Raw genomic sequence first — 14,916 nt, 5'->3', positions numbered from 1 at the left:
CAGGGTGATTGTCTCTGTTGGGGAATGCTGCTTAGACACACACACACCAGGTCATTTTAAGAAAGTATTATGATATCATGATTTCTTTGTGGTCCGCTATTAATCACGTCTATTTTAATTCCATTTCAGATTGACTCAATGCAGTGTGCACAGTCCAAGAAACAAAAGAAAATGAGAGGCATATTGTACAAGTGTAGAGCACAGAGACAACTCTCTTTGCAGGGACACTGATCGCCCCTGCAATTCCCGTTAAGTGTCCAAGTTGTCAAATGAGGAATATTGAGTGCATAAAAGATAAAAGACACAGAAGAGTGTTGGTGTTGGCTTTATTTACTGGAGGTAAAAGGTGACACTCCAGGCCATGAAAGGCAAGGCAAAGCAGAGTGGGTTTTAACTTCAGGGTGTTCTTTTCGATTTTAAGCGAATTTTTATGGTGCTCATGAAACTGAGGTTTGAAAAGAACTGGCAAGCGCCAGACGTAATGAGGGCAGATTCTGGGCACGCTTCCTCATAGAGCAATAAGAATGAGCCTCGAAGTCCCATCTACCACACCCATACACATTTAGTGGGTTTTTTCAAGGTGCTGCTACCACTTGTGATCCTCTTTGTACCTCATCTCATAGGACCTTAGGGAGATTCGGTAACATTGTATTTTTCCACCTATCATTACAATGACCCAAAAATACAATCTCAATACTTGAATCCAGAGATGTCTACATATAAAGCTAATTTATGTTCTAACAATAATCACATACCAGCAGCAGGCCTTAGAGAAGTGAGAGGAGGAATTTAAACAAAAACATAATGACAATGCATTGCCTCAAAACAACTATGTGGAGGAATGATGGAATGTAATCTTAGAGGAATCAACCCTTTCAGAAAATCAGATATCACATCCCTGCTTTTATATTATAAAATAGGTCTTATAGCAAATAAAAATGCAATAAATAACAGAAGTGATTTATGTAGCCTTTTCCCACAGGTTTGTGTATTAAGCATTCTTGGCCATGCTCATAAAAAATATAACCATAATGTCTTTAAACCCAGTGTATTCTCAAAATCTCGGCTCTATTGCAGTCCTATGAATTATGTGTCATCTGAGTTACGTACCAGAAGCAGAGATCTTACCAATATAACCTCTCTGGTTTTTGAGTTGGAGACAAATAGAAGGGAATCATTATTCTGTTGAATTCCATAAAAGAAAAGGTCTCTTCTCCCACCAGGGGGTTTTATGGAAAAAGTTATCTGGATCCAAAATAAAAATGTCCTGGATCTGGGATTTTTGTGATGAATTCAACTCAAGTATATAAAGAGGGACTCCAAAGTCTCGAAGACTGAGAAAAAGTTTGAACTGATACAAAAAAAAGGTTGTTGATTTATTATTTTGCTGTGTCTTTCTCAGATGCTTTTTAAGAAGGGAAAATACTTCAATTATAACAATTTAAGTTGAAAGATAAGAGAAACAGGACCTTAGAGCATAAGAAAATAGGAATTTATGAAAACTCCATTCTTTTAAAAGTCATGATAAGAATTTTTAAAATGTGTTAACTCCTCTAGAGTTTTCTCTTTGGTAGCAAATAACAAATTCCAGAAATACAACATATTCTGAACATGACCTAACTGTGTGTACATTTGACACTTCTGAAAGTTAAGGTGGTTTTATCATCTCATCATATAAAAACTTTAAATTTCCCAATATCTTCATGAACTCTTTTTATTTTTCCAGAAAGCTATTTTTCTATCTTTGTAAGTATGGGTATTATAACTAGATCTCTGGATACCTCAATTTATAAGAACAAGTATTTATAGTACATGTTTTAATTAATGGATCATTTTTAATTTTCTAAATTTGCTAAAATAGCATAATAGTGAAATTTCTTTTTTAAATTCTAACTCATTCAATTTTGGAAATAAAACTAGAAATTCCCTAAATTGTTCATGTTTACCAGTGGTAAAATTCACAATTTAAGGCATAAATTTATTATTATATACTAATATAGTTAGGAATTACTTGAAACATAATTATTTGACTTCATGTATTTTAATCAAACCCTGAAACCAGTTCCAAATGCCAAAAGAATATCCCTTCAGTTAACATTCACAAGGGTAAGCTAGGGATAAAAGGCAGTAGTGACTGGATTTGATTTAACAAATTTTAAACTTCCAAAGATATATTTTCATGCAATGTTATATATAAGCATATATGTGCTTGGATATGTTATATACCTTTATATATGATCTATAAATGTGGCAAAGTATATACCTTGGGGAAATTTTAAATTTGCATAAAATATTAGCAATCTCATATTTATGTATTAATATAAATGAATGTTTAATGGCATATGCTTAATTCTAATTATGTATCAAGTACAGGATATGTAATAATATATTATATATAGTACATTGAATATGTTATATACAGTTATATATTATATGTAGTTGGAATTGGAATTCATTATATTTTATTAAATATTCATGTTCTTTTGTTATTTAAGTCCAAGAGCACAAGGACTAAAAAGAGTATGGATGCTTACAAGCATTCCGATAGGAAAGTTAATAGTCTATAAAAGACTTCAGATGAATTCTGTTTTATATTGTCAAGGCCTGTGTTCAACCTAGTCCTCCATCAAATAGACAATGCTACTATTTGTATTTATAAATGGTAATAACGTGGGTTCTTGTTTATTATCCTATAAAATAGAAAAATCTAGAATCTGTCAGACCAGACTTACAGTCTAGTTTGCTATGCTTGGATCAATTTAAAGTATTGTACTTGTACTATTGAAACAGAAGAGAAATTCAGTGTACAGGGGGAAAAACAAGAAAAAAAGAAAACACATCATTTACTTTTTAAAAAGATGAACAAGGCCTCATTGTTATGAATCCCATTTATTTTTCCTAGTCAAACACTGAAGTTTTATTTATGCTTAATAGACTGCATTTGGCATGTCTAAAAATGACAGAAGTGTGAATTATGAATGACCTTCAACCTATTCAGGAAGTTGTAATAATTGAAATAATAGAGAAATGTACTCCCTGCAGAATCTGTATGGAGAGACAATTTTTTTCAGATATTGCTATCTTCTCCCTTTGAAGCTGACAGTTGCTTTCTGCCTCTCCCAGCAACCAACATTCAGCCTGAATACTTTCTTTTCTATAGCTTCACGCAATGTACCAGTCAGAAGACTAGGAAGAGCTGAGTGGAACTTTAACGTTTGGAAGCTTGGTGGGAGAGGAGGTAGGTGACAGTTTGCATATCTGAACAAAGTCAACATTAGATATGAACACATCTGTCAGCTCTGGTGCTGCAGAGAGGTAACATCAGATCCACAAAGACAATGTGTACGTATGTGCTGGGTTTAGGAAACACGGTCTGGAACCCTGATCTACCCATAGCGATGTGAGAAACCCCAATGTTCAGGAAGGCATGAGTAATGTCAAGTTTTTAGCCTCAACAAGAGTGACTCTTTTACATTCTCAGCCTAACTGGTTAAGAGATACTGAGAAGTGTCTTCAGGAGACAGAGAGATTGATGACAGAATGGAAAGTTATTTGTCCAACACAATGGAAGCTTTATCATGGCCAAGTTCTGCCAAAGAAAACCACCCTCAACTTCCTTAATTTCTCCAAAGAGATAGTATACCATATTCGTCTTTCGGATGACAGTCTAAAGACTAGAAGATATTTGAGAAATATGAGGTATTGTCTACCTATATCCAAAAATATGTAACCACTTGTTATTTTCAGGACAAACATATTATTGGAGGAGAAGATTTACCCCCCATTTTTATCTCCTTATTAATAACATGAAAAGAAAGACACATATAATTTATTGGATGACATGAAACAGAGAACTGACTGTTGGTTTTAGTTTGTATAAATAGAGCAAATGATAATGATTCACCTACTCTTATATCTGGAGCCTACAGTGTACCCAGCCTGGAAACCTTGGAAGTTTCCATTAAATTGCTTCTAAAGATCCCTGTCCAGTCCTCACAAAAAATACCCACTAGTCACCTGTCTTTTAGGTGGCCATTTCATCTGATTCTATGCAAACCGATCATTCTGCATGGTTTCAGGATGCCTGGGAAGAGTTCCATCATCACATGATGAGGAAGCCAACGATCATCTCTGGGTTTTTTACTAAGCTGGAGGCTTTTCTTGCGTCCTTGACCAACATGTTTTCCACCTTGATGGATCATAATGCACTCTGATGACTATCTTTTTGGCACCCTTCCAGGAAGAGCTGGAAGCTAATATGGATGTGATGCTTTGAGATCTTCCTGAATGACAGGTGTGACATACACGTAAACACTAATTACTTAAAATGTGCCCAGAATACCTCAGGTCATCCACTTTTTCAACTTCTGTGACCTGTGAATCTTTATAAAATTCCTAGTCTGCGTAGTGTTATGGCTGTCTTGTGTCCTGAGCGTCATTACGTGAGGGAAACATTTTGGGGGAGGGGATGGGCTGGGCTGCTTATTTTATCATGTGAATATCAAATGGCAAACTGTATCTGAGACAGTTTCATCTTCGAGTGAAGGAAGTAACTTATCAGCAAGACAACATCCCCCCAAAGTCAGCTTAGGCCCCATTCACAAGGCCAGTCTCTGGGTATTGCCAGCTGGCATTCATCTTAAAACAGCAGAGCATAACTTTGGTATAAAAGTGGAACTTGACTTAAAAGGAAAGCAAAGAAAATGCCCAAAGCCAGTAATAATTTTAACATCAAAAGAGGTCATAGAAAATGTGGACAGAAATCCTTGTAAAGGAAGAGCAAATTAACAAATTACCTGACAGTTGACGCAAACATTTTTAAAAAGTGGAAAGAGGTGAACAAATTACATTTTGCTTTTTACACCACTGGTCTTCCCTGCTTTTTTGCACAAATGGCATTAATTGAATAATTCAGGAAAACATTTTTTTTCTCCGTAAAAAGCCAAAGAAAATAACTTGATAATTGAGCCCATAATAAGCTTGAAGTAATAATACTGCCCCAGTGTCCCTGCCGCCTGATAGAACCATTGACGTGGACCTAAGGAGAGGGAAAGGGGGTGTGCCAATTCAGCCATGATCGTCCTGGAAGCAGTTAAAACTTTATAAGGTAGAGCAAAAACGAGAACAATGCCTGTTCCAACTGAAAACACTGTAGAATCTTGCTGCCGTTCATTAACCACAAGAGAGCTGGCAAAATCCCCTAAGTGAATTCTGACCTTGATTTCTCTGAGGGACGCTCATTCTTCTATATCCTATTTCTCCAAAACATACATCAGGCGTTGGATAATCTCTTATTGACACATTTCTTTTTATTCAAAGTGAACAGTAGACTTCTCTTATTCTACTTACTAAATACCAGCTGTCAAGGGCCTGTTTAAAAATGAACGGACTTATCACCTTGTGTAAATGACAAGATTAATAATGTCTTGGGTTTCTGAGAACTTTATTCCAGTTATAGACCATGTCAAGGGCAAGGCCAGGAGTTTGAATGAAACCGTGTTTCTTTCCAGGATGCAGAATACATACATACATACATGCATACATACATATGTACATACATACATACATACAAAATGTTCCCCAAAGCACACGTGGAAATCATTCTAATTATCATAAGCGGAAAGGAAGGTCTTACTTAAGTCTATAAAATCACCTTAAATGAATTGTGCCTTAATGATGATTACAACCAATACGGATTCACCATGAAGGAGCATTAGGGAAAAAAAAATGTGTTCAAAGAGCTAGCTATTGCATAAGTACCTCAAATCTGCAAACATATCATAGATGAGAACTGGCCTTGAATGAAGTAGATAGGGGGTCTATGGGTCATCTTGCCTTTGTTCAAGAGGAGTGTATAGAAACATGGAGGTATGGGGGGACTTATCAAAGAATGGAGGGAAAGCTAAGAGCAGGGTGAGGCCAAAGCTAAAGCAATGTGCTACATCTACCCAGTGGAACTTTTGCACAGGTATCTACAAGGCATGAAAGGAGAGGACATCAAAAATATCCAGAATAAAAAAGGAAGGAAAAAAGAAAACCTCAACAAATCATCGAGATGTGTGCCTACTTAACATTCAACACATGGGTGTTTCCAGATGTAAATGAAACTCAAAATAATTAACGGTTTTCATGCTTCCCCTGCATATTTGAGGACCTATTCTGGAAAGAACTTTCATCATCCAACTCTCTGCTTTTACTCCTGCCCTGCTCTACCTCTCAGTGCCAGCTCTTGCTCCTGAAAGCAAACAGGGACAATTTCAGACTACTGAAATGTAAAAATACTGAAGCATTGTCTGTTTCAATAAAAATTTCCAGCCAACTGCTATGCCATAGCAGTGTGGCTATGTAATATTGTAGAGAAACTTTAAGGAGTATGGGGGAAATAATTAGGACTTTCAGGATAAAGAAACTTAGATATTATTATAGAGCTTCTATTTTATGACTTAAATGTGATTGGAACTTAATTTACTAGTGTCTTTGGTGTGGCCTTTTTCTACAGAGATAAATTACTATAGTTAATACAGTATTTTCTGGGGAGTGGTAAAGGATACCAGCCAGGAGCTGCAGCTACTTAGAAATTATGATTTAAGCGTTCATTTCAGTGTTTTCAGAATTCCTATCTCCAAAAACATCACTGCAATAATTTTGAGAATTTGAAGAGACATCTAAAAACAATAAGCTTGGGTCTTTCTAGGAAGCATTAGAAAAGAAAACTGCCACAAAGCTCACTCTGGCCTGAGGGGTAGGGGGGAAGAACCTGAAATAAAATAACTCACAGAAATCTACTGGAAAATTTAAACTCGGGAAAATCCCCTCAAATAAAATGCTTGTAGAGAGGTATTAGGAAAAATGTTAATCTCAGGGCCTTTGTTTTTATGAAACAATCCAGATTACATCCTTTATCAACTTCACTTGAAAATCAAAATCCATGCTATTCCTAAGCACTTCTTCACCCCCAGACACATCAAACATGGGTTTTATCCAGTACACATTTGACTGTCTATTACCAACCTGTATTACCATCTTAGCAAGAACATTTATTCTCTTTTATAGAATCCTTCCACAGCATTATAAAGCCGATCCACATTGATTAAGCTTGGTTTTTAACATGAGAATTTCTAAAAATCTCCTCTTTGCAAAAATAATCTATAATTTATACACCTTCGTTTTGTTCTGGGTCATCTTTTCCCTTTTTTATTAGACGTCATAATTATTGTAATGGCTAGACTACTGTTGAAAGATTCATCTGACATTCTTTCTGTAGCCCAGGACTTAAACCTGTCTTGTTATTAAAATTCATTTTATAAACTTGAGCTCTAAGAGTTGGAGCAAAGAGAAACACTGTTTTATAATTTCGTGAAAGTGTTTCATCTGCTATTGTATTGTGCAGGTGAGTTGATGTTCCTGTTTAAATAATTACTCCTGGCCCAGGGTCTCCCTTTATGAACATTAAATAATACCTCACATCATGAGAGTGTTCATTGTGTGATGAGTTGTGCTTATTCACCATTTGGCAGCTCTTGTTCCTCATGGAAAAGAGAGCAAAAAAATAGACCTAGAGAATCTCTTTAGTCAGCTATTTTATCATTGTACCTAGTCCAACATTCACATTTCAAAGCTGTCTGAAATTGTAGTCTTAATTAACTTTTAGAACCACGCATACAAGCTTACAGATGAATGTGTTTATAAAATATGCATACATTATTGGGGTATCTGTTCTCTTTTGTCTTGTCAACTGGGCTAAGTAGGATTGTATGCATATATTGCCTATCAGACAAATCTGACTTTTACCTCTGACTTTCCTCTCTCATTGTTTATGGGTGAACTTACTTGACCATGTAATGTCAATTTCACTATTATGTTATTTGATATGTACTCTGTTACCATCTTAGATTTCTGCCAGCAAAATACATGAATTTAAAATGAGTGCTTACAGAAATAATAGGTATGTGTCTAATATTGGCCTTTTATGATTTCCTGATTAACTATTTTCTTTCATTCTTTAATTAAAATAAGTAAACATGCTATTCATTATGGTATGAAACCAGTATCATTTCTTTTGAAAAGCAATATATTTTACAATGTGTGTCTCAAAAGTAACTATGTTAAAATTATAAATGCCTGCCCTAAAAAGCAATCTAATTCATAGTTAATAAAACAAAATTGTTTTGCTTTTTTTATGCAATCAAGATTCCCAATGAAAGAGTATATTAAAAAGTATGAGACACATAATTATTAAATGAAAAATGTATTGGCCACAAGTCCCATTCTTCCCCCATCCTTTCACTGACCCTACAACAGTTTTATCTGTCCAAGGAGATGGCCTCTATTGTCAGTAAATATGGACAGCAAATAATTATGATGATATAATTACATTATTTCTTCGTACAGCTGCCTTTTGAGGTCTGTCAGCTCCTTTACTTCAGGAAACGTAACCTGAAAAAGTCCTTCATTTACAATACCCATGTATGTCCCACATCTACAAATAGTGCATGCTCAAAAAGTGTTTGTTGTTGATGTGACAGTAACTCTTATGGTGGACCTGGGATATTTTCTGCTCCTAATCAATAACTAATTTAATAATGTTTTCCTTTGTCAACAATGTCTCTGTTTTCTTACAGTAAAGGAAAAAAAATAATTGATTGGTTTATTATTTTTGATGTATGTTGAAGATTTTTAAATGATACCTATTTAAACCTAATTTTACAATTTATTACCTCTTACACAGTTTAGTCAGTAAAAATTATCTGGTAGCTGGTAAAATGCCAAAGAATAATCTCATAATGATGATTGAAATAGAGTCTTAGGCCATATGACGCTAACATTACTTAACAGCTTTCAATTGGAAACATCTAATTTAAACTTTTCTTTTTCTTGGTGGGGATATTCACAGCAAATTTGCCAAACAACCATTTTAATATGGTCTTTGAAATGTATTTGATTTAGGTAACCATTGGGTTAAAAGAAATAAATGATGGATAACATAATTAAATTCTAACCCAACAGTGTTTATAAAACAAAAATTAACAAGCTAAACCTCTTGTTGTTTCAGGTATTGTCATACTAAGTTACAAGATTCATAACCTAACTTTATTGAGTGTAAAATATGTTTCATGATATTTTCATGATCTTATTTCATAGTTATTATTATTAAAGTTAACCTCACTGCATGGGACTCCGTAAAGCAATTTCCAGCAGTGATATTTTTAAACTTTTCACATATACCTAAAAAAAGGGAGTATTTTGATTAATCTTAAAAGTGTTTCTCCTTTATAAACAGGCAAATCAACATAAAATGCAGTCAGATAAGACTGCATGTAGCTCATATATATACACACACATACACATACGCATATCTACCTACTATTTCAAGTAAAAACCTATATAATATTTCAAGTGTATCACTTCCAATTTCTGCACAAATTCATAAAGTGTTACTGAGTAGCTCAATACTTTCCATGAATGTTTCCCTATTATGATGGTAAAGAAAAAAAGGTAAAGAAAAGCTAGCAATAAATAGTACTCTGTTTTTAGAACATTCTATCACACTCAGAAAACTAGAGCATTTATGAAGTTACAAAGTGAATAAACTACCCAAAAAAGGAGCACTGAAAGAAAACAGTACTGCAAATAACTTTATTCTGCATCTCACTTATATTTGTGCATTACCTTTCAGCATATCAACAAACAGGCCACAAGGGTCTACTGCAGCTCGCTGTTATTTTTATTCTTCAGGCTTCACTGATACTTTAGTACTCTCAAAGAAAGACAAGAAAATCTCTACAACATACCTGATCATTTATCTGGCATGCAACGAGGTTGTGCTGATCATAACAGCCAGCAAACCTGATGTACTTGAGCCAGCTTCCTACATCTGGTTGACTAGCATCTATGCAGAACTTCACATTGCAAAACTCATCTAAGATCTGGAAGGAAGAAGATGAGAACAATCAATTTCCATATCAATTCATTCTTTAGAATGGTTAATTGCTTGAAAATATTTTATTCAAGTGTATAGTCCTCCTTCAAATCCTGCAAAAAAATAGTCAGGCACTATGCATATTATTAGAGGAGGAATAACAATAAGTTATCTTAGAAGCAGCAATGTACTATTTTTTTTAAAAGAACAAAGCAATTGTACATTATTGCAAAAACTGATCAATTGAGTTTTTAAAATGCTTGTTTCCTTGTTATGCATGAATGAGTGCTATTGACTTAATTTTACTCCACGTGATTTTTACAAAAAATAATATTGAACAGCACATATTAACCTAATATTTCTAAACTAGTCAGTGTTTTAGGTTCAGATTACCTTCCCATTAAGCATATACTTTCACATTTTTGCCCTTTAAATTAATTCAGTTAAAAAACTTTAAATATTACTAAATTCCTTTTCACTTTGTACTTCACTACCATGAAACAATTAAATCACATTGTTAATGGAAGAAGATAATAAGATTTGTCTCATATTTGTTTCTGACCAAACTTAAGAAAAATAAATGAAAACAAATGATTGGTAAACACTCATGTAAAATATGGCAATCTAATGTTTTAGTTAACACATGTCAATGCATGTTTTAATTTTATGTTTAGTAAGCAAAATAACAAGACTGGCTTCTGATCAAATAAAAAATATATAATAATATTGTAATAAATTACTATCATTATCTATGGTTGTGTATTGTTATATTTCATGAGATTTTATATTTGGCCTATCCTGAATATTAATCATTACTTAGGATACCTTAAACAAAAATTGAAAGGAGAAATGTCCATTCTTAAGGTTTTGCATACTTACAGGAAACTATTCTGATTCACTAGCAGCAATATTGTTTTAAACATCAATATTAAAAACTGCAGAGTTGTTGACCTAATGGCAAGTAACTAGAAAGGCTGCTAATTGTTAATGTCAATCAGTTAATGCAAACTTGAGGAAGTTTCCTATCACAGACTAAATAAGACAGTCCAGAACAAAAAACAAGGCATTAAATAACTCCCACAGAACCCTGTTGTATCTACACCTATGTGAAAGTAAAAACTAAACTCTTGGATATACAGACCAAAAGTAATCTTGCATAGAATTCAGGTAATCACCTAGTTGCAGATTCAACTCATTAACTCACCCAGAAACTTCAAGAAGAAGCCCAGTGCTCTGAGAGCTCTTAGTCAAGAGGCATTATGAATAAGCCTTTGGCCATGAGGCAATTAAAAGGCAGTAAGTAGTCCCACAATTTAAAAAAGAAAAATCAAAGCAGAAGATAGGGATAATAATTGCTACACACACACACACACACACACACACACACACATACACACACACATCAAATCTTTTCAAGACACCTCTTCACACTAACAGAAAGTCTACATTAAATACCCTTTCTAGTGAGACAGACAGATATTAACAATTTCTTATTTTTAAAACTACAAACTTTAAGTTGTTTTCTTCAACTCTCAGTGCTGAGTGACTCTAATAGCAACTTGAGATTTCTACCCCCACCAGACCCCCCCACCCCGCAGATGTCTACAGGGAGCATAAATAACAGCAGCAATACACGTTTTAAAATAGTAAAAAGTTGGGATTTTTGTTTCGTTTGTTTTTTGTCTGTTTAGTTTCTGGTTTATCTTTTGTTACTTGTTTTCTTGGCTAGCAGGAAAAAAAGGCAATTCTACTCACACACTAGAGAAATATTTAATGAAGGAAATAAGGTGAAGTCAGTGAAATGCAACACCAGTTCCATTTCATATTTGCAGACAGAGGTGGAAAACTTGTTAATTTCAAAGTCAAGCATCATCTATCCCCTTAGCTTTTGAGCATTCCCTTTTGCGGGGGCAGGGAGTTAAGTATTGCATATACTGCACATAAAAATTCTAGATGTAATTTTATTCCGTGTTAACATTATTGCCACTGCCACTGTCAATAGTGAAATTAATTTTTAAAAACAGGTTCATTCCCAAAGAATGTCTTTTACATATATGTTACATGATTATTCAAATATTTCACCAACATATTAACTTTCTTACTCTCAATATTCTTGCCCCAGACAAAAGCTGAACTTTCTCCAGAAACGTTTCCCCCCTGGGTGAATTATTCACTTTTGATTTGCTAGCAGAACTGCATTTGTCTCCCAAATGTCTTAATCGTCTCGGAAATCTCGAATAAAATACAGTAAGAACACATCTTCCGTCATTTCATCTAACACACTCCTGTGTTTTTAAAAGCTGTCAAGTTCCAAAGATAGTTTAAAAAAAAAAAAAATTCCCTTTAGGTGGACTGTAGAGAAAGGCCCTTTAAAAAAACAAACAGAAAAGGAAAAGGAAAAAAAAAAAAAAAAAAAAAAAAAAACCCACAATCTAGCCAAAGGGTCCGAATGTGACTTTCTCGCGAAGCAGCACACGATGTTGGACAGCAAAGCTGTTACTTGGCAAGGTGGAACTCGGCCGAAAGCGGCTCCAAAGTCGCGTGGCCGGTGCCAGGAATTCAAATTTTGGCAACCCCACCTTCTGCGTCCCTGATACCGACGGACAGACACACGGAGGGAGGGGAAGTAGGAGAAGAGCGAGAGGAAAAAAGGCCGACAGCCGGCAGAGAGACCCACCGAAGGCCGGACGACCCACCCCGGAGACGCGTCCAGACCGCACCGTTCCACAGGAGGAACAAGGAAATCGCCAGTCCCAGCAACGTAGATAAGCAGCAGGGCTCCGCGAGACTGCGGGCAAGTAGGAAAAGAAGGCTGGGGGGGGGGGGGGGGGGGGCGGGGGGCGCCCCGGAGAAGGGGTGCCAAGACAGGAAACTGTCCGAAGTTACAAACTATGCACATCGCCAAGACTTTTTTTTTTTTAAGTGAATTCTCTTACCTTAAGATTTCTATGGCCTCAACTCAGCAATAAAAGGCAATCACAGAAGAATTAAAACAAACAAAATAAAATTATCAGCAGCCCCCAGCTTTCCTGCACGAAAATCCTTTCAAACGATCCCGAACCACATTTCGGGATGTTAAAAAAAGGAAAAAAAAAAAAAAAAAAAAAAAAAAAGAAAAGAAAGAAAAAGAAAAAAGAAAGCCTCGCGTCTCGATTTCCGAATAACTTTGTCCGTCTCTAGGATCTGCTCGCCAGGACCACGCGTTTCAGATTTATTGTCCGCCAACAGTGTATTTTTAAGACCAGAAATGAAGTCTCCTCTCGTCTGGGTGACCCGGGTTTGGTGTGTTTTGGCTTTTTTTTTCCCCCTTCCTAAATGAGCTCGGAGCTATTCCTTCTGGTTCACATCACCTCCCTCTTTTCTCACTTTCTCTTGCTCTTATCAGCCCGATGTGTAATGAAAGTTATCTGAAACCCACTAAAACTTCTTCCACTTCTCTCTCCCAGTTCCAAGGGGGGGGGGAAACAGGCAGGAGGAGGAGAGTTTGAAAAGGTGGGGGGCCTGGGGAAGCGAGGGGAGCTCTAGCCCCCTTTTAGATCCTCCGCAGCGCCTTCCCCAGTCCTGGACCCTCACGGGATCGTCCCCTTTCGCAACTCCAAGCGCAGCCGCCGGGTTTCTATTTCATGAACTGTCTCTTTAAAGAGGATCTGCTCGGCCATCCAGAAAGAACCCGGGGCGAGGGAGAAAGGGAGCTATCTCCCGCCGCCCAGAGTGATCGGAAGCCAGACGGGCTCCTCTTTCAGTAAATTTTTAAAGTGACAGCAGCCTCCTCTGGCAGGAGAGGTCACAAAAAGGTCGCCAAGACCCAAGTCCTATAGGGACAGACTGATTATGGATACACCATCCCCCTTAAACATGTAGATTTCTCCGAGTAAACAACCAATGGGGAGATCTCGCCAGGCAGAATTTCTTTCCCTTGGGAAATATCCTCTGTTTCGCTGTCCTGAAAGCACAAGTGTTAAGTGCGTGTGTGTGTGTGTGTGTGCTGTTGGAGAAGTCGGAGATGGGGGATGGGGGATGAGAGTGAGAGGGTGGAGAAGTGCTTTGGGGGGTGTGAGGGTGTAGGCACCAAGACTGAGGGTGGGGCGCTGGAGGGAGCAAGAATGAAGTTTAGGGTAAAGAGACACTGGCTAATGCTAAACCTAGTAATTAGTTAGAAATTCTCAGAAAACAGCAGCCTAACAGTGAAAGTTGACATGCTCATTTCCAGTTTTCTGCTAAGCATCTTTTCTAGTGATTACTACTGAAATTCATACTCTGTTCCCTCTATTATTACAGTTAGGTCAGCTGAAGAACATGCTACTTTTCCAAATCATATTTTTCTTAAAGGAAGTAATTTAAAAATTTGAATTTTTTTTTTTAACCTGCCCAAATAGAATATTAAGGGCTTCGAGAGATTGACAATTATCTGGTGAGCTTTGCCATATTCTGTGATACCTTAATTAAAACACCATGAACGTCTAAAAGTGGAATTAAGCAGTTTGATAACTCAGGTTATTTTTAAACTTTTAACATTATAAATGCTGCTTTGGGGGATTAGTACTGTACCGTGATTAATAACTTTTTAATATATATGGTCAATTTTTATCAAAACATTTCAGAAACAGAACTGGGAGAAAGAATATAGGGAAAGCGTGACAAATAAGAACCTACGAATTTACCTTTAGCCAACCTTGGAAAACTTAGTAAAACCCACCGGTTAAATGGAAATAAATGCTTTTTATCACAAAACTCCATTCATAAAAACAAATGAACAAATCCAACTTCTCAGCTCAACAATGGAAGTGAAGCAAAGTAAGCAAGTCCAGGGACCCTCGAGGGGGAGGGGTGGAGGGAAAGGCTATGGAAAGCGCGCTTATGTTAAACTTTATCAGCAAGCGGGGACACCGCCAAGTCCCCTTTTTGTTTTCTCCAAGTGCAAACAGACGTGTAAATCTAGTAGATGTATATCTCCCCAAAATGCTGATTTAAAAACAAAAATAGTAACAAAAGGGAGG

At 36.2% G+C, this 14,916-nt stretch overlaps 1 protein-coding gene across 11 annotated transcripts in view; it reads right to left on the bottom strand.

The window, feature by feature from the left end:
• The window catches only part of MECOM (MDS1 and EVI1 complex locus), a 544,809-nt gene that overhangs the window by 49,901 nt on the left and 479,992 nt on the right, over positions 1-14,916 (bottom strand). For 8 of the 11 annotated variants that reach the window (XM_059391591.1, XM_059391586.1, XM_059391589.1 and 5 more), the window contains exon 3: positions 9,792-9,926. In XM_059391591.1, coding sequence (XP_059247574.1) covers positions 9,792-9,926 — 135 coding nt within the window. Of the gene's footprint in view, positions 1-9,791; positions 9,927-11,123; positions 11,151-12,596; positions 12,748-12,855; positions 13,806-14,916 lie in introns of those variants that run through there. The other 3 variants (XM_059391592.1, XM_059391594.1, XM_059391593.1) reach the window with 3 other exon arrangements.

Source organism: Mustela nigripes, chromosome 2 (genome assembly GCF_022355385.1).
Source record: "Mustela nigripes isolate SB6536 chromosome 2, MUSNIG.SB6536, whole genome shotgun sequence".
In the NCBI taxonomy this organism is placed as follows: domain Eukaryota; kingdom Metazoa; phylum Chordata; class Mammalia; order Carnivora; family Mustelidae; genus Mustela; species Mustela nigripes.
This window is presented reverse-complemented; position numbering and strand designations above follow the sequence as displayed.